Here is a 19,907-nt window from a genome sequence, read left to right as displayed (position 1 = left end):
CAAGCTTTTTTGATGACTTTACTGAACTGCTGTCTATAGTGTGTATTGACTTTGACCGTCTAGTCATTGTTGGTGATTTTAACATCCATGTTGACAACCCCCAGGACAGAGGGGCTAAAGAACTGTTTTGTGTTCTTGATAACTATGGACTGACTCAGCATGTGACGGAGCCCACGCACAATAAGGGGCACACTCAGGACTTAATTATCTCTCCGGGTCTGAATATCTCAAAGGTTGTGATGACTGATGTTGACCATTCCTGTGTTTTCTTTGAGAGCTCTATTTCTGTTCACAAAAATGTTCAAAAAGAGGTAACCACAAAGCGATATTTAACTGAAAATACTAGGGAAATGTTTACTCAGAATTGTTCTTCCACACTTGCCCCTACTAACATCTCAGTAAATGAGCTAGTAGATCATTTTTTATTAAAAAATAAAAAAATTATAGATGCTAAGGTAAAGGAAGTGACTGGCAAGAAAATATCTCCATGGAGAAAGGCCATGACCGTGAAAACAGAAAAAAAGAGTGTCGAAAAGCTGAACGTAGGTGGCGAAAAACCAATCTCCAGGTTCCTTTTGAAATCTATAAAGAGAGACTTGGCTTTTATAATTTGGAATTGAAAATTGCACGACAGTCTTTCTTCTCTGACATCATTGCCAAAAACAACGCACGTGCCTTGTTTGCTACCGTCAACAGACTAACAAACCCCCCAGTGTCAGTAGCCTCTGAATTTCTATCCACCAGGGCCTGCAATGAATTTGCCTCCTTCTTCACTGACAAAATTCTGAAAATTAGACAAGCAGCCAGTGCCTCTGCATCAGGTACAGCAAATGTTTTGTCCCTGTGTCCACTTAAAATCAATTCAGACATCATGACACAATTCCATCAGATTAATGATAAAAACCTAGAGGACATTATACAACTTCTGAAATCCTCCTCCTGCTGCCTTGATATTATTCCAACAGGATTTTTCAAAAATGTTTTTCATTGCATGGCCTCAGATCTACTTCATATAGTAAACAAGTCTCTTCACTCAGGTGTTTTTCCACAGGCCCTGAAAACTGCAGTCATTAAACCACTCTTAAAAAAGAATAATCTAGACGCTTCAGTAATGAACAATTACAGGCCCATATCAAACCTGCCATTTTTTGGTAAAATCATTGAAAAAGTAGTTTTTCAACAGTTGAGTAACTTCTTGCTTTTAAATAACTGTTTGGATGTGTTCCAGTCAGGATTTCGACCAAACCACAGCACTGAGACTGCCCTTGTAAAGGTCTTCAATGACATCCACTTAAACACAGACAGTGGCAGAACTTCAGTGTTAGTATTATTAGATCTCAGTGCTGCGTTTGACACTGTTGACCACAACATATTACTAGACCGACTGGAAAACTGGGTGGGACTTTCGGAAACAGTTCTAAATTGGTTTGAATCCTACTTAAAGGACAGAAACAACTTTGTTTCTATAGGTAAATACACATCTGAGTTGACAAATATGACATGTGGGGTACCTCAAGGCTCCATCTTGGGGCCTCTTCTCTTTAACATCTACATGCTACCACTGACTCAGATAATGAAAAACAACAAAATAAGTTGCCATAGCTATGCGGATGACACCCAAATTTACATAACCATTTCACCAGGAGACTATTCTCCAATTAAAACACTGAGTAAGTGCATTGAACAAATCAATGACTGGATGTGTCAGAAATGTATCCAATTAAACAAAGATAAAACTGAGGTAATGGTTTTTGGAGCCAAGGCAGAACGTATAAAAGTTAGCGCAGAGCTTCAGTCTGCAATGTTCAAAACAACAGATAAAGCCAGAAATCTAGGTGTAGTCATGGACTCTGACCTGAGTTTCAACAGTCACATTAAAACAGTTACTAAATCAGCCTACTATCACCTAAAGAACATATCTAGGATAAAAAGACTAATGTCACAGCAGGATTTGGAAAAACGTGTCCATGCTTTTATCTTCAGTAGACTCGACTACTGTAATGGTGTCTTCACAGGTCTCACTAAAAACTCTATTAGAAAGCTGCAGCTGATTCAGAACGCCGCTGCTCAAGTCCTCACTAACACTAAGAAAGTGGATCACATCACTCCTGTTCTGAAGTCTTTACACTGGCTTCCTGTATGTCAAAGAATTGATTTCAAAATATTGCTGCTGGTTTATAAAGCTTTGAATGGTTTAGGCCCAAAATACATGTCTGACCTCCTGCTAAATTATGAACCATCCAGAACTCTCAGGTCTTCAGGGACTGGTCAGCTTTCTGTCCCCAGAGTCAGAACTAAACACAGAGAAGCAGCGTTCAGTTATTATGCTCCAAATATCTGGAACAAACTACCAGAAACCTGCAGGTCCACTACAACTCTTACTACTTTTAAATCCAGGCTGAAGACTTTTCTTTTTGCCACTGCTTTTAATTGATATATTCATATCTTAAACTGCACTGTAACTTTTATTATCTTTGCTTTTTAATGCCATTTTCTTAATGTCTTTCATTTTTGTAAAGCACTTTGAATTGCCTTGTGTTGAGTCCCCCCAAAGGTAGTTAAAGTCATTTTTGGGGTTAAAGTCCCCTCATAGGTGGTTAAAGTCCCCTACGTGTGCCGTTTTGGTTAAAAGACCCTGGTTCACGAAGGATACCAATAAAGTCCTAGAAAGACAAGGTAAACTTAACTATGTGCATTTAAAAATAAAAAAGAGGAATAGTTTTGACGAAAACTAAAAGGTACCATGGGGTCAGATTATAATTTTCCAAAGGGGGGTTCGTTCAGATGTGTGTATCTCACACTGCACTGTAACTGTGATTCATGTATCATTGCTTTTAAATTAGTGTTTTTAGATATCATTTCATAATATGTTTCTTAAATGCTATTAATGTCTTTCATTTTTGTAAAGCACTTTGAATTGCCTTGTCTTGAAATGTGCTATATAAATAAACTTGCCTTGCCTTGGAATTGTTGCATCAGAATTGATGTAAAAAACATGGTCGAGTTGCTTTCTTTTTCTAAATTCTTTGCAAGGCAGAGACCAACTCATCGTGCTGTGATGTATCTTCATGCTTAGAGATCCATTTGATATATAGATTGAAATAATTTGCCACAACTATAAGAAGACATTCATATAAAACTAATGTGTGTGCATTTGAATTAGTAGAAAAATAGGAAAACAAAACACAGTAGATCATAGAATATATTATGTGATTATTTCATATTTGGAAAATAAATTACATTAAATATGTACCCCTGTTCTCCAGAATAACAGCATAATTATAAAACTTAAATAATAGTCCATTAATAAAACTCTTTTATCCATTTCCCATCACAAAATGTTTCTTTCACCTGTTCCTATCACACCTGGGATCAAAATTCAAATGTCGGCCAAATACAAAACTTTTGTTAATTCCTCACCACTGAAGAACTTTTTTGTTCACTAGAAATATTATACATTATACATTATAACAGTCTTGTCTTGATATTATTGATTCATGTCTTGTAGTGTTAAAACCCTCATTAGTTATCCAGCAACAGTACTGTCAAGCATATAGAGCACTTTGTATCAAAGAACATATTATAAAAAGAAACACAACTTAAATTTCATCTATAAATCCTAAGCAATTGTATTTACTGGCAATTGGATAAGTCATAAAGATCATTATTTTCTTAGTAAGTTCCCAGAAAACCACTTATTGTTAAAGAAACACAATGAGAAGACGTTTCTTCGGATGTTGGAGGAAGATGATGGCAGAGCTGCACCCTGGTGAGGTCGCTATGGTTACCAAAGGGGTGGAGGATGCTGTTGTACCGTACGGCTTCAAGGTCCATTTATGTTTACTCAGTGTTGAGTTCAGGATCACAACCACTGACTCATCCTTGGCCAGCTCTCCTAATTCGTAAGACATTTTGTTTTGAGGTTTCAGCGAGTAGATAAAGGTGTGGTCCATCCCCTCCAAAAACTGAGGTTTAAAGCTGCTGCTGTCCTTAGTTGGGAAATCGACACTGCATGTAAGTCTCGTGCGATGCGGTGTAGCCAAACTTTTGGTAGAAAGCCACATTGGTGGGTGAACATTCAAGTGTGATTTTGTAGCATTCCAGTTTTTTGCTGAGAAGAGTAAGAGCTGAAACCAACCTACAGGGACAGAGAGAAAACAACAAAGAGGAAAATGAAAATAAAGCTCATTAAAATCCTAAATAACTGCATTATGTTTGTGATGTTTGATTTGTGGGACATTACATTACATTGCATTTAGCTGACGCTTTTATCCAAAGCGACTTACAATAAGTGCATTCGACCAAGAAGATACAAACTTGAAGAAAACAGAATCATATAAGTACATCAGGTTTTGTATTATTAACATTTTAAACTGTATACCCCGGTTATCTAGGCCCTTTGTTTTGTTTAATGTATACCCCGTTTATCTAGGCCCTTCTTGTTTTTTGTTTGATGTATATATGTCACACTGTAGGACTGCGGGAAACGATATTTCGATATTTCTGGATGTACAACATGTAGAATTCTTGACAATAAAGCTGACTTTGACTTTGAGGTTTCATAGAGCCAAAACATTTCAAGTGCTACTCAACTAGCTTTGACAAAGAGAAGGTTCTCTATACTCACAGTTTACCCAGCTGCTTCCCTCTGCACACGTCACTGACTACCACTTCCTCCACCCGGCCTCTCTATAAATGAAACAGAATAGAGGATATCCATTAAAAACATTATGGTTATCATGCAAATTGAATGTCCAAAGTTATAAGTGAACCAAAACGTTTTTGGAACTTTTCTTATGGTTAGGAACAATGGTGATACTAGTCACCATTCTGATAACCACTTCATTAATAAGTAACTTCTTTAGAGGAAATTAAAATAGCTTTACGGGATGTAGTTTACCTTAGCACAGGAGTGGATGAATTTATGTTCTGTGATCAAGGTGGCTGTGGCAACGATCTGTCTCAGGTTTGTGTCCTCCACCACAACAACGTAGTAATCTCCTGACTTCTTCATATGATCAAACTTCCCTGGAAGCAATCAGATAATAAACAGTTTAGTTCACTGATCTTTTCTTACACAGGATTGTATATAAAGTTCTTTTTTTAGGATAAGGGTTCTCTCTCTTCTCAAATATGTGATCTAACACATGTCAAATATGTTTGTGTTGTGATTGTTTTGGCACAAGATGCAAGTTGGTAACACTTTCGGATTTTAAATATGAAAACTGCAAGTGGTAAATGTAGCATTATGCTAAGCACGACTTACTCGTGAACTGCTCTGGTGTGACGTCCCCCGTTGTGGTGAGTTGAGATAAAACTTTGAAGAATCCTAGAACACAAAAACTGTTATTAAATTATATAAATGTTAAATTAAAATATGAAATTCCCAAGATCCTCCATATACAGTAGGATGCCATGGGACAACAAACATGCTTTCCACATCAAATGCTGGTCTGTAATATGTTGTGTATGCAGTCTTTGACTCACCCCTGTGGAAGTCTGCCGTGCAGAGGGGCCTTAGCACCAGGCCCTCCCCCGGGCTGGAGGGAGAGATGGGGGGAGAGAAAGGGACAGTGTTGCTACTCCAGTCCAGCTCCTGGAGGAGGGAGGGCTCAAAAATTGGAGTCTCATTTAGCAGCATTCCACAATCTCTTCTATGGAAACACACATAGGCAGTAAGTAACCGGTAAGTCCACCAACACACACCCATGACAAATGGTATATGGAAAATACAGAAAATATGACACACAGAATATATCAGGCCATCAGACTGGATTTGTCTGTTCTAAATCACATAGAACTTTGACCTGACAAATAAAGTTTCACATGGTAAAAAAAGTTGTCATTACTTTACTGCCATACTCCAGGAGTTGATAAGCTAGTTGGACAAGGAAACACTTATATATTAATTTCAATGTTGATCATCTTACAATAATACATTATAAAGTGATTTCCGTCTTTAACATTCTGTAAGGTCTGTGCTAAAGCCTGACCTTACAGCATTCATACATTATTTTTCTTTCCAGGATCTGGCCCAGGATATCTAATCTGGGGAGGGACTGTCCTACTAAATGTTTCCTCCTCATCTAAACTATCTAACTATGACTAATGCGTCATAATTCTAGTTTCCATGGCAGCAAAACACAATTACTATGGTTTACCACGTCATGTTAATTTAAATTAGTTGTATTATTATTATTATGTGTATCCCCTTCTGATGTAGCCTTTTTACTTTTATTCATTCAAATGGTATGGCTCATATCAATGAAGAAAAACACAATTACTATTCAGCGGTTTCCTCCTTCCCTGTGTTTACCTAGAGTAATGTACCTTGTCTAACATTTGGCTTTACTGCTTATATTAAACATGATTATCAAATAAAGTTACACTCCTATGTTTAAAGGGTAGTGTTTTGTCTAGCTAACGTTAGCATCACACAACAAGTCTAATACTGTCATTACTATAGTTAATTAAGTAGGAAGCTAAACAACTGCATTGATATATTTTTTAAGCGTCATACTTTTCTCTTGTATCCTGTCAAACAGCTTCAAGAAGCCACCTACACACGAGTAAACTATGTATAGCTTAGACAGCGTCAGAGCTGAAGTTCACATAAGCGTCACCCATTCATCCATGGCGTTACCCCCAAAGGCTAATCCGCTAGCTAGCTATTGTAATCACTTACCTGTGGCAAACACACCCGAAAGATGGTCCAATAAAGTATTCCCAGAGTGAGATAAATGAATGACAACCGGTGTAGGAGATTAGCTGGTGATCGTCCAGTGTGTTGGATAGAGGCGTCTTTGAGGACCCACTGTGGACGGACCAGGAAATGGAAAGTGTGATCGCTTCGACTCTCTTTCACAGCTCGTTCTCTTTATACACGTGTGGTTCACATTAATCTTTTAGTATATTAATGGTATGGTATATTAGCCTCCATAGGAATACTTTTATCCGCATTCAGTACGCGTTTTAAGATGTCGATATCAGGACGCTTACAGATAGGACTAGACAGTATAGGTGACTGTGGAGATGCCTGTTCAGAACTGTGCGAACTTTATTGAATCGTTTAAAACGTGTCATTGTTGACAGACTTATTACCAGACATCGTTCTTACTGTGATGACAAGCAGGTTTGATACCCGTATATACCTTCATACAGCCTATACGTGAAGCACAGGTTGTGTGATCGGGTACGGATCGGGTAGTGATAATAAGCACACGTGGCTGATCTGTTGGCTGCTACTGTTGGCCGATGACGTCAGTAAATGCATGCAAATGCATCAGTAAAAGTACACACCCCTCTCAGATAGTAACTTTTTCTGGATATAACAAGTATGAACACTGTTATGTGGGATTAAGATGTGTTTACAGAAAGCAAGTGTTATTGTTTATGAAGGCAAACATTATATGTGCTGTTTGGTTGTGTTATTTATTTTAAATCTTCTCATTGTATATGGAGTGTTTTATATTCATAAATGCAAATGTTCTGACTTGTTACCTAATATTCACCAGTACAATAAAATAATGAAAATTCAGAATTCAGTTTTATAGTGATCTAAAATGCAATACAAATATATTTAAAGTGGACCTATCATGCTATATTTGAATAATATAGTGTAGGACCATACCTATATAAGGCATATTTATACTTTTTTTTCCTTCAAAATACCAAACAGATCATGCATTTTAGCCATGCCTCATTTCGCTCAATTTGAAAAATGTTAGCTCTGTTTTTGCAAGGGTTGATTCTGTGAGCAACAGCACCATCTACAGGCCTGGCATATGTACTACAGCGTCTCCAGCGCTTTCGAACGGCAATGCCGTGGTTGTCTCCTCCTGATTGGTGGAGTTGGCCCAATAGCCGTAGCGCCACCGTCCTGACGTCAGGACAGTGTTCAAATCTGGATCAGTTTTTATCAGATCCGTTGCAGCCCCTTTTTTAGAGATTTGGGTATGGAGGAAAATAGAGAGGGTTGTGTTTTCTGACACTTGGTGAGTTCCCTGGAACACCGGGGACACATATTCATGTATAAAAGACGTACAAAAGTGCATTTTGCATGATAGGTCCCCTTTAAGTTAAATATGCATATACCTCTTTTAATACAATTTTTAACAAACTATTCCTGATATTTTGTTAACTTTTTAAGCATTTAATTAAAGAACTAAAATAAAAGTAAACTGATATTAACAGAAACCATTTCATATTTGATCAGAGACTGATATATGACTCCAATCAGTCATTTAGTCTGATTGTCTGTCAGAGCAGTCACACGCACACATTAGACTAAACTCAAAGGTCCAATGTATAAATACTGGCCACTACTCATTGGGAAGGCTTCACTATTACTTATACAATTTGATTTACATTAGCAAAGGTGGTGAACATTAACAAAGCATCAACAAAGGTGGGTTTGTCTCGATACAAAATATTAAATTACCATGTTTCGTTAAAAAGCTGTAGAAGCTCTGTTTATTAAGTCTTTTGTATTCACATATTTTACAAAAACTACATTTACAGAAATTATCCATAACCGAACCAATCTTGATTTAGGCACAAACATACAGGAAAGCTCAGTCCAAAAAGTTCTGTCATTAATAGTTATGAAAGATAACCAGGAAAATATATCATGGATATTAAGAGGAAATTAAACAAAATAGTCCAATTTCTTTTTGTAAATTGTGACAAATTGAAATCTGAAATCAAAAATCCTATACTGTATCATCTTACAACACCTTCAAAACAGAAATAAACACAAAGTAGAAATCACACTTCAGCTTTAAGTGGAAGTCTGTGGGCTGTTCTTTGGGATAAGTAGAAGGAAACAAAAGCATTTATTCATGCGCATTTCACCTCACTGCCCTTGCACTCTTATAACAAAAAATTAAACTAATAACAAACAGTGTCCATATTTTATGTCCATTGATAACAAACTTCAGATTCAGTGATATTTGACAATACTGGAAAGGATGTGCATCTGCTTTTCATTCATGGCGTGTTGTGTCTTTCCACCCTCCTTCCTCAGCAGCAGCAGCAGCTTGTATTTGGGACTGATGTGATGTGGGTATTTTTCCTGTGTTCTTCATTTTTGATGGAATTGTAAACCTGTGTTCACTGATTGTATTTATTTTAAGTTTAGTTTAATTGTTGGCTTAAGTTAGAGGGAGGGGGCCCAGATCACACGGAGTCTTCCTTCTTCATGTTCATTTTGGCCAGCCCTCGAGTCTTCTGCTAGTAGACTTTACTGTTAGTTATGTTTAAAGATTAATTAAGCTACTCTTAATGTCTTTTGGTTATTCTAGGTATTTTTATAAAAGTGATTCTCTTGGGTTGTAACAACTGCACTACTTAAAAATATATTTAAGCAGAGGATGATTATGTCCCTTACATGTTATAAACTAGCATTCCTCAATGGGATTAGTCAAAGGCAGATACGATCATTAAAAAAGCAAAAGATTCTCAGTCTTTCAGGTAATTAAATATCCAGAACTAATAAGTCAAAAGGACAGTGAACTTGTTGTCGACTCTTGATTAAGTACTGCTAATTCTGCTGCCAAAGCCTCTTAAATGAGTAGCAAAGAGTCTTCCAGCAAGTAGAGCTGTCACAGACCAACAATTTCTACTTGCACTTTCGTTCCAAAATGATGGACACAAATGACCCACTGTTATATTCAGTAGAAAAGTATATGATCTTATTAAGAGAGAACTGACCATTTTGAGATGCTAGTTAAAGACTGAGAGAATGACACCAGTTGTACAAAATATACTACACCCCGTGTTGCCTATATGCATCTCAAGCAAACCGTATTAGAAAAACTAAGATGTACATAACAAAACTGGTTGCAATGGATGATATCTCACCCTAAATACAGAACCCATGTGGGTCAAAAACACTTTGTCTGCAGCATTATGTTGATAGGAACATTCATATTTGACAGAAAGGCTGAACAATACTAAAGTGACATTCTCTTACTCCAAGGTAAGAAATAAGAACATGTGATTTTGCCTACAGTTAATTCACAGTCGAAACCCATAAAATAATAACGCACAAATACATCAGATGAGTTTCTCCACTCAGAATACGTAGCTGTTCGCCATTAGCAAAACAAGTGAAAATAAAGTCTGATAAAAGGAAAACAAACAAAGACCCAAATAGCTTTTACCTAGTAAAGACACCTTCAAACCCCCTTCTCTCTGAATGCAAAGCATGCTCATTTCTGACAGCCAGTCCTAAATGTGGCAGGAACTGACTCCCTGCTGAAGCTGGTGGTTCAATGTGTGGCACGTGAATAAAGGGCAATGCAACCTTGCATTTCTTGACTTGCACCCATCAATTGATATACTGTTCCAAACACTCTGGAATCAGTAATGCAGAGGCCATTCACAATAGTCCCACCTTATTAAGGCAGCTCGAAACAGTCCAAAGGCCATGTTAGCAATGCTTTTTAATTATGGTTTTGAATAGTTGATAACCACTGACTGTATACCAAATGGAGCAGGGTTGAAATAGCTCTGTCTGTGCCTCTTGTGATGATGATGTGGTAGACTCTCCTGCTGAAAACAATCTGTGCCTCAGGGTGCTGGGTCTTGTTGACTCTGCATGCGTCTCTCTGCAGCTGCTGCCATGGTTCTACGTCTCAACGTAGTCAAGTTCAATTCTGGACCAGTGTCCTCCTCCTCCTCTTCCTCCTCCTCCTCCTCCTCCAGTTCAGGCAAATCCACGTCCGGATCCTCTGGACTGTTGTACATATATCTCCTAGAAGGGAGTAATAAACAACATACAGCATGATCATGGGAACAGAACATGGTTTTTTATTTTTAAATGGGGAAAAAGGCAACCATAAATGTCTACCATTTGTGAACAGAGGTTCTACTTATTAGTCGTGTACAGATTAGCTATTCTGGTAGCCAAATAAAGACGGCTTTTAAAATTGTTTCATGCGTCTGTTTCTTCCACAGACCAAGACAAACTCGACCCACAAAGAAGGGTCTATTTCCCAAAACACAATTTCTACAGCTGAGCTACGATGCATAATCACAGTCACATTAAATATATAACCCTAGCCAAGCAGCACATTCTATGAGTTATAAAATAAGCAGTGTGTATGTCCCAACCTGCGAGCCTGCTGGACCATCTCTTCTTTCCTCTGCCTCAACATCTTCTGCCTCTCTTCAGCCGACTTAGAGAAGCGACTTCCTCTGACCTCCATGGTTTCCGCCTCACTGAGGCCCGGCTCAGCTGCCTCACTGGACCCCTCCTGCCCATTAGACTCAGAGTTCAGCTGTGAAGGGGCACGCTCTATTGCCTGATGAAAGAAACAAATACTTTATTATGTGACAAATTGTTGCAATCTGCCTTTAGGTAAACCAAAGGGAAGTCAAACAGAGATCCAAGAAATATTTGACTGACCTGTGTCGGGAAAGGCACCTGGATGCGTCCCTCCAGGATGTTGTCAGTGGTGACCTCCACAGAGCGGGTCAACTGCAGATCCTGCATCACCAGGTAGGGGGGCACCTGAGGGAACATCTCCTGGATCTGATGGGCCTGATGACCAGAAGGTTCATCAAACATTAAAAAAGCAATAGGGACATTATTTAGAGAGTGATTATTGGAGATGGAAAACTTTGTAGTGACTTAAAAAAAATAAAAGAAAGAGGTCTTAAACATACAGTATACATGATTCTTTAGGTATAAAGCGGTTTACATTTTCACTTAAATACCCTTGGCATCTTTTGTAACCAACAGTTTTCAAGTAACTCAGTTGATTCAATAAAGTTGTTATCTCTGTGTCAACACGCATTAACCAGGAAGTCAAATAAGGGTCATGGTACAAAACCCAGGCAACATTGGCTACTTATAAACAGACAGACTGGGAGTGGAGTGTGACTCATGCGGCTTTCACACCGGCGCTTTTCACTTTCTAGCTCCTAGCGAGAGCTTTTCTGGTTCAGCTCCCGTTTCCCTTTTCAGCTCCCGCTCTGTTCACACTGCCCAGAGCTGCCGCTGCTGCGTCATGACGTCACAGTTTACGTCGCTGATTTTCTTCCACAACAACAACGGGCCGGGGACTGCATCGGGTCGATGATCGTGTTGCTTTTAATCATACGAAGCCAGATTAAATTAAATAACGACTTCTCCAACCTTATACTTTTCTCCAGAGTGCCGTGGTTCATTGTTTATTAATGTGTTTCAGCGGCATTTACCAACCGCTGCAGTGGCTGCACTTCCACGGGAGTTTATTCTCCCGTTAGCTCCGGGTTAGCTCACACGGCTCTAAAGTATTCACTGTCTGACTGTCACACAAGCAGCTGATACATATCCCCAGTTCCCCTTAAGTGAATGTGTGTCAGCCTGAATTGACGCTGTTTGGCATCACAACGCTGTTATGAAAGTTTCTCTGGTATAACATGGGTGATGTTAGCATAGCAACCGAAGCTAAACTGACTACTTGCTAAGCCGTTTTCTCCAGGCACATTTTACCGGCGTATTTTTCATTATGATTCTACTTCTGATAGTCGGACATGACAACCTGTATAGCCCATGTATCTCCACAATGATCAATAACAGCGAACGGATGGTAAAAGTAAGGTTTCCTGCACGCCTCGACGTAAGAGACGTAAGAGACGTAAGCGACGCCGCGTCATAGCTCCGAAGCTCTTGCCTCTGGACCGACAATTTTTTGGAGCTGGAAGTGAACCGCATTCCGGAGCTATGACGCGCCGCCGCTGCGGTGTGAACAGGAAAAACCGGCGCTTTTCAGGCTCTAGCTCCCAGCAGGAGCTGGAAAAGCGCCGGTGTGAAAGGGGTATAATTGATGACAGAACTGGATTTATGCAAATTAACTATACCAAAACCACATACGTGGCCTCAAATTGCTATCTGTGTATCACCTCTCATAAAACCAACAAGAATGTCAACAGACTGTAAACATGAACTCACCATGGCCATGAGCTGAGAGTTGTTGGCCTGAGCAATGCCCAAGATATTGGTGGTGTGCATTACTTCCACAGAGAAGCTGGGCAGCCAGCTGGCAATGCGAGATCCTGTAAGAGAATGAATGGATTTTAGAATGTATTGTCATTCACAGCCTGATAAGGTAAGGCCACTTCCACAACACCTTCCTTGTGTGTGACAGACTCACCATCAAAGTGGAAGAAGTGATTGTGGTGGTTGATGTGTGGTCTGGCCTCTGGAGCGGCTCCCACGGGGCCGATGTTGTCTTCCAAGCCCCCGCCCGGCTGCTGGCCTCTCGCCGGGGCCCCGTCCCCATTGATGTTCAGGGATGTCCGGCATGTTGGACAGGAGGTGTCCTGTTCGAGCCATGAGCGCAAACAAGAGCTGGAAACACAACCACAATTCGCTAAAGTTATAATGGCATTTCTCTGTATAGAACCTGACATTATTTTAGGTATCAGAACAAGTCTTCTATAGCTTAACATCAGGATGTGTGCAGGGAATCTTAATGAAGCTTAAACTGGTATAATGAGAGGGCAGGAGATACATATCCAAACAAAAAATATCTTATAAAAGCTAATAAAAGTTCCACAGTCTAATTAACCAAATTAAGGATACTTTATTCAGGGATGGTATATCCAGTTGTCTACAATTCCTTTAGCCTCTCCTTCAGCCATCTTTATTCTGTAAGTTACTTTTTCTATGTAGGGAGCCAGTTTAAGTCCAAGCAGGGATGTTGCTTAAAAAAAAAACACGTTACTTGTGGAAGAGATGGCCACAGGGTAGTCTGCGTGCAGTCACCATGGTATCCCAGCAGATGGCACAGTCATCGTCATTAGCTGTCAGCTCCTCTGCAGTTGCCACGGCAAATCTGCAAAGATAAAAATAAGAGTACATAATGATGAAACAGTTGGTGGTCGATGGATTTATGAGAAACAATTGAACTATACCAACAAAAAACTACAACACAATGACATAAAAATTAAATCAAATATATATATTATTACCTGGCCTCCATGTTGTTGATGACACGAAGGTAGTTCTTGTGTCTGCGGACACGGCGCTGGACCTCGTGGAAGAGATACCGCAGCTGCATGAAGATCACCAAGCTAGCCATGGACAGCCAGATGTTTCCAAAGAGCTAATGATACAGAATTATTAAAGATTAAGAGAGTAATACATGAGAGAGGGACAGATTAAATGATGATGACGCTACAAATCAAATCAAGTTTTATTTATATAGCACATTTAAAAGCGATTTTTGGTCGAGCCAAAGTGCTGTACATGTAATAAAAACACTTTACTACAATCAAAACAAAAGACAATAATTTACAACAGAAATATAAAAAACAAAAACACAGGGAATAGTCAGGTGTCATACTCCGCTCTGACGAGAGACACATGCTTCACTTTTGTCTTACCAGCATATGGATATGATGCATCAGGTCCAGGAAGAGCATAGCCAGCTCCATAACGAAGTCAGTGTAATAGACATATGTGCCCTTATTCTCCCAGGTCCCTGGATGGTTCAGATCCCACAGATGAATAGAATATCTGCGGTGACATGGATAACTCTGTCAGGCCATTACACTGGTGATATTTAAACTGAATGGTGGCGATGCAGCCTTTAACGTGAATGGAAATTGTAAATTCATAAAATGAAGATGGTGTTTTGGGCAGATTAAACAGGCAACATTGTCATCAGAAGCTGCTAACTAACATCTCAGGATAACAAACAAGAAGAAAGACTAACATCTGTTTAACAGCGTTATGCCAGTATGCTTGGTTTGAAATATTCGAACAACAACGTATGGTGTGTTGAGACACACGTTAACGTAAAATCAATACATTTTTCGTTGATAAAGTAATGCAGTCTGTACGTTTTAACGTTAGATAAATCTGTGAGCACCGCGGCCGATTAGATTTGTATCCGCTGCTCTTATAATCCCAGCCACTCTCTTTGGGACAAAGAAGCCTTTTATAATAGTGTAATAGAACCAGAGAAAAACAAGGGCACGACTAACATTAGCCCCGAATTCAAAATCTGCACAGTCTATCTCATCTGCAGTGCTGCAGCGTGCTCACGTGCATGCATGTAATATAAGGAGCCTTTGAAGGGACTTACCGCATGATGACATGCCCAGTGCGTACAGTCACAAGCAGACACTGAGGAGAAAAAGGACATAATGGTAGTCAATGTTCCATAGAGATATTGATAAAGATCCCAAATATTACATTTCAGCTGTGGATTAAAAAACTCAACAATTAAAGAAAATTAAAGGAATACATTAGGTAAAGGTGCAGAGTTAATGTGTGTATTTATAAAACTAAACCTCTCTTTTTAAACGTGTTCCTTTATGGAGACCTCTGCAGCTTCTGGATCAAATAAATACAACTTTTCCACCAGAGATTATGCCTCGTCATAGCAGACAAAGCAGTTGTTACTGAGAGCATTAGGGATTGTCCCAGAGCCCCAGTAAGCCATGCTCCTGAGCCGGCATGCTCAAAACTGGGTCACTGGCACACATCAAATGAAATGCAACCACTATACATATTTTAAATGACAACTAAGCTTTTCCTGCTTTATTGTCCTATTGTTTTCCAAAAAACATGTTTGCAGTGTTTACAGTATTGCACATGAAACACACATACAGATTGTCCAAGGCTCATTTGAGACATAAGTTAAAATACAAATTGTTGACATAAACTGATACATCTTTAAGAAATATATAGTCCTAACCTGAAGCTTAATTTATAATAAAGAGCCCACAATCATCCTGCCTTTGTCCATACCTAGGACACCCACTTTTCTACAGTTGTGTCTCCTTGTTTCTCACCTCTGCTGCCATAAAGCTGAAGGTGTGCATGCCATGAGAAGCTCCAAGCAGTCCCCCACAGCCAATGGCCAGACCACAACAGTCCAACAGCAGGGAGACCAGCAGACAAAGCACTCGCACATGGCTGTTCATGGGAGTGGAGGGGGAGAACGACAGCTGCAGGGAAGAAAATTAGAATTATGAGTCAAAGTTTGTTCATTACATCCACATATTTGTATTGTCTTTTCAGAGAGCTTGTGATGGTTTATGAGGGTCTGTTAGAACACAACAATATGTTCATAAAACATGTTGATTTTGATGGCAAACTGTTTAATGAAATGGTAAAACAACACATTTAAAAAGGAGAATATTCCTATTAAATCATTATCACCTATTAAGCCAGCATAGAATATAATGTTGTTGGGTTAAACCTGCTCTTATGCACACACAAGCCTTAGCATTGGGCCCATTAACTAAGAAAGGCTGTAAAGCGAAATAGAACATTGTTTATAAGCAATATAATACAATCTAGGACCTTGTTACAAAAATGTAAAGTAAGTTAAAGGAAAAAAAACAGGTACCATCAATCCAAGCACATTGACAACCGCATATCTCTATGATCTTTAGAGGTTTTACCTACAAGCGTCATCCTGACCCAAAAAGCTAGAACCACATAAACAGTAAGGAAGACAGCTGTGCTAACACAACTGACAGACCTCGACGGAAATACAACATGCAAAATGCATAGTCAAACCTAAGATGCAAAACCAAAAACTTTCAGACAGTTACGCTCTTAAACAAACAACCATGTGTAGTAAAGGACACACAGTCACAAAACGGTACATTTTTACAGCATTGAGTCAGCATTACATCACAGGCAGCATACCAACTTAATGCCCATTTTAAATGTCACTGCTTGTAAGGAGGACGATTACATTTGATATTTTGTTTACCCCAACATGCAGACCACAATCTGATACAGGGACGTGCCAATCAGCGGCCTCACATGCCAGTGAAAGGAACTATTTTTAGATTCAAAGCTGAGGAGAGTCTAGTTACTGTCAGACTATCCGAGGACACTCCCCACACCTTTCAAAAAGACCACTTTATAAAAGTACCTGCAGGTGTTTTCAATGCCAGGTTTATAGCTACCTTCCAATGAGGTTTACAGAGTAGAATAAATAGGAACAGGTTTCAAACAGGGACATGTAGACCTGTCTATTAAACCCTATAATTCTCATTTTACTGCATATCTTCACTTTTTAAACAAGATTTGGAGTTATTTGTTTAATGTATGGATCTCTATGTTTGCTTGATGACATAGCTATTTCCAATGCCTCCAAGTCATTGCTAAACTGTGTATAACTGAAATTTCTAAAAGTAACCTTTGTGTCCCGTCTGAACAAATAAGAGCTCTGTAGCAGAAAAAACGGCCCCCATGACAACAGTGAGATGTTTGCTTGAAATGCAGAAAGGAACCACTTTTATAACAGCTTTAAGATTTCAAAAAAGGCATCCATGTATGATAAATGTTTTTTACTTTTAGTGGGCCATCCAGAAATATCGTGCATTGGCTAATGTCTAATATGTTATTGATAATACTGCTGTTTTGTATTGTAGAGTGATTAGTTGGTTGGTACAATATCATTACTTGTTGTAACTCTTCTAAGTTGGATTGGATCAGAAAATGATGATGGAAGTATTTCTGAAACATAACAGTTGAATAAACGTGGTGTTTTGTCCTGGTTCAGATTACCATACCCTCTAGCCATAAACCATGGTTAGGGGAACTGAAATAATTCAGAAGAAGAAAACAATGTTATATTTAAATGACTTACATATTCAAATCTGTCTTTGCAGAGCTGCACCATGAGGTGGAGAAAGACCAGGGCGGAGAACCATAAACACCACATCACCACCTCCTCCACTGTCTGCACGTTCAATACGCCAAAGATGAAAATGAACTTGTAGAAGATGAAGTTCCAGAACTTATCTTTCAGGTGCTGAGGAATAAACAAAAACATCAAATTAGATGCATTTCTCTGGCAGGTCTACACAGCGGCATGAAAGTAGTTTCAATCATCATCTTAAGGCAAAATATGTGAAACTTCTGCATCTAGAGGTCTGTCTTTCAAATAGTAATAAAAGACAGAGTTTGGAAGTGCCTTGAAGCAGAAGGTATGTGGAATCATGATTGTCTTCACCACCATTTCCATAGTTGCTTGGCTCTGCAAGGTAAACAATCTTTATTTCCCCAGCAGACGAAGAGGCTGCGAGCTTATCAGAAATGTTTGCCAAGTTTGTTTTTTAAATAAGGTAAAATCCAGACATTGGATGACCAAGATCCTTTATCCATTTAACATCTATAGTTAAATGACCAAGATCTATAAAGTGTATCATAAAAATGTGGCTTAAAAGTGGACAAAAACTCCATTAACTACAACTACTGGAAAAACTACAACGCTGACACATCTGCAAGGATGAGGATACGTTTTCACTACAAGCTATCAAATAAAACGTACTGTTACCGTGACTAACAGTAGAGATATTCTTTAACATGTTTGTAAGCATTGGGAATAACTTAACTAACGAAATAAATAACTAGTTTGTCATTTGTATACATTAAAATGCAATATTTTAACGTAGTATATTTTTCACACATTAACTCACCTGCTTCTCACTGACTCTGAGCGGGCCGAACACCATATACTGAATCATTTTAGCTATTAACATCAAAGAACAGCAGAATGTGTTAACCAAGACCTGGAGGAGGACAGAGAATATAGTCACAATTAGTTTTCATAAGAAACACATAATCTAATCTAGCCATTAATAGTTAAAGACTAGGTGACAGTACTCACCCATACAAAGAGACTGTCAGTGACAAGATACCACAGGACAGTGGTTGCCAGTTCTGTGTTAGTAATATCATTGTTTAGATGTTCAAGATCCACATCAGGGGCAGCTGGTGTTTCGTCTGGTTCCAAGACCCCAAAGCCCGGGTCTGTCACAGTGGTGTAGGCACTAAAGATGCTGCCAGCAAGCAAAGCCAAACTCAGGGCAGTGTAGGTCTGCAGGCTGGGCCAAGGAAACCTCTCCAAAAACAGCAGAGGCATTGCAGTGTTTGCGGCCCACTTCTCAACTTGTAAAAATGGTGTGTGTCCAGAGCCAAGAACTCGAAGAACCTGCGGAAGTGAGTTAGTTAGCTAAAATTGGCAAAAGTTGCGTACCTTTGATAAATGCTAATGAGTTAGAATACGATCCTGGCTAACTCATGTTAAAAAGTGATTTAGTTATGATTTGAAATGAATTACACTATTTTGTTACTCGTTTCCAAGAAGCTATAAGACTCACGTTAGCTAGCCGCATACGTTAACATACGTTGCTGTCAGTTGTCAAGCAATGCTAACTTCTCGTTAGCTCAGTACAGTTGGTAAAGGTGGACCTTTTTAATTGTCTTTAGTGAAACGTCAAAGGTGAAATCAGTCAAACAACATAAAAAGCAGTAACTTAAACTAACTGACATTAATACCCCCAGTGTCTATAGTGTAAAATACATTTAACGCAAACAAATAGGAGTTCACGCCCCGTAACATTAGCTATTTACATGGCTACGTTACCTAATTCTAGCTAACATTAGCAACGTAGCTAGCCTCTGTTAAACACCAGACAACACACTAATACTACATCGTCACTCACAGTTTGTAACTTATTTAGTTAAACAGAATATCCAGTGTCCCTCGCTGTATCCATCCAGTGCTGTGCTTTTAGTACAGCTGCACTGAAAGCGTCGTAGTTGTCACCATCGTCATGTTTTTATTTAATGGAGAAGGCAGCTGACTGAGAGAAAGCCTTCTTCTTCTTCTTCTTCTTCTTCTACGAGGTTTAACGCTTTTACTGCCCTCTTCTGGACTGTGTCAACATTTGCCTGATTTTCCCCATAAACTGTTCTACTGGGAAGTTGATAAAACCAGAGGTGGCAAAAGTACTTAGATTTGTAGTAAAGTAAAAGTAGAAATACCCAGGGTTGGGAGGGTTACTTTGCAAATGTAATTAATGCCTGAATAGTATAGGCCTACCATGTAGGCAAGTTCACGATTTACTTTTGAATTGTAGTGGGGCAGAAGTACAAAGTA

At 39.1% G+C, this 19,907-nt stretch overlaps 2 protein-coding genes across 4 annotated transcripts; both read right to left on the bottom strand.

The window, feature by feature from the left end:
* Window positions 1-3,188: 3,188 nt before the first annotated feature.
* gnpnat1 (glucosamine-phosphate N-acetyltransferase 1) lies at window positions 3,189-6,952 on the bottom strand. Of its 3 annotated transcripts, none has more exons than XM_034116294.1 (6): window positions 6,686-6,952; window positions 5,488-5,654; window positions 5,267-5,329; window positions 4,901-5,028; window positions 4,628-4,689; window positions 3,189-4,138 (listed from the first exon to the last, which is right to left on the bottom strand). In XM_034116294.1, the coding sequence occupies exons 2-6, from the start codon at window positions 5,639-5,641 to the stop codon at window positions 3,991-3,993; spliced, it is 555 nt and encodes a 184-aa protein (XP_033972185.1). In that variant the 5' UTR covers window positions 5,642-5,654; window positions 6,686-6,952; the 3' UTR covers window positions 3,189-3,990. The 3 variants fall into 3 exon arrangements, with proteins under 3 accessions (XP_033972185.1, XP_033972186.1, XP_033972184.1); XM_034116295.1 differs by lacking the exon at window positions 6,686-6,952 and adding an exon at window positions 6,521-6,674; XM_034116293.1 differs by lacking the exon at window positions 6,686-6,952 and having other exon boundaries at window positions 5,488-6,492.
* A 1,492-nt stretch (window positions 6,953-8,444) lies between these two features.
* On the bottom strand, window positions 8,445-19,627 carry LOC117471347 (E3 ubiquitin-protein ligase AMFR-like). The gene is made up of 14 exons (XM_034116292.1): window positions 19,471-19,627; window positions 18,633-18,956; window positions 18,442-18,534; window positions 17,610-17,774; window positions 15,793-15,948; window positions 15,081-15,121; window positions 14,377-14,509; window positions 13,963-14,096; window positions 13,716-13,826; window positions 13,143-13,339; window positions 12,941-13,044; window positions 11,411-11,545; window positions 11,116-11,306; window positions 8,445-10,756 (listed from the first exon to the last, which is right to left on the bottom strand). Exons 2-14 carry the CDS (start codon window positions 18,885-18,887, stop codon window positions 10,573-10,575), a joined length of 1,899 nt encoding a protein of 632 aa, XP_033972183.1. The 5' UTR covers window positions 18,888-18,956; window positions 19,471-19,627; the 3' UTR covers window positions 8,445-10,572.
* Window positions 19,628-19,907: the final 280 nt, after the last annotated feature.

This window comes from Trematomus bernacchii, unplaced genomic scaffold (genome assembly GCF_902827165.1).
Source record: "Trematomus bernacchii unplaced genomic scaffold, fTreBer1.1, whole genome shotgun sequence".
In the NCBI taxonomy this organism is placed as follows: Eukaryota; Metazoa; Chordata; class Actinopteri; order Perciformes; family Nototheniidae; genus Trematomus; species Trematomus bernacchii.
Note: the sequence above shows the minus strand (reverse complement) of the source record. Positions and strands in the feature narration are given on the sequence as shown.

What these genes read in the sequence shown, in the direction of transcription:
- gnpnat1 (XM_034116293.1), bottom strand. Translation starts at nt 5,710, where the DNA reads ATGGGTGTGTGTTGGTGGACTTACCGGTTACTTACTGCCTATGTGTGT. An exon ending in CACACCAGAGCAGTTCACGA is followed by an intron (nt 5,029 to 5,266) that starts GTAAGTCGTGCT and finishes GATTGCTTCCAG; the next exon opens with GGAAGTTTGATCATATGAAG. An exon ending in GGGAAGCAGCTGGGTAAACT is followed by an intron (nt 4,139 to 4,627) that starts GTGAGTATAGAG and finishes CTGTCCCTGTAG; the next exon opens with GTTGGTTTCAGCTCTTACTC.
- LOC117471347 (XM_034116292.1), bottom strand. Translation starts at nt 18,887, where the DNA reads ATGCCTCTGCTGTTTTTGGAGAGGTTTCCTTGGCCCAGCCTGCAGACC. An exon ending in TCAGCTTTATGGCAGCAGAG is followed by an intron (nt 15,122 to 15,792) that starts GTGAGAAACAAG and finishes TTTTCTCCTCAG; the next exon opens with TGTCTGCTTGTGACTGTACG. An exon ending in ACTGGGCATGTCATCATGCG is followed by an intron (nt 14,510 to 15,080) that starts GTAAGTCCCTTC and finishes ATGTCACCGCAG; the next exon opens with ATATTCTATTCATCTGTGGG.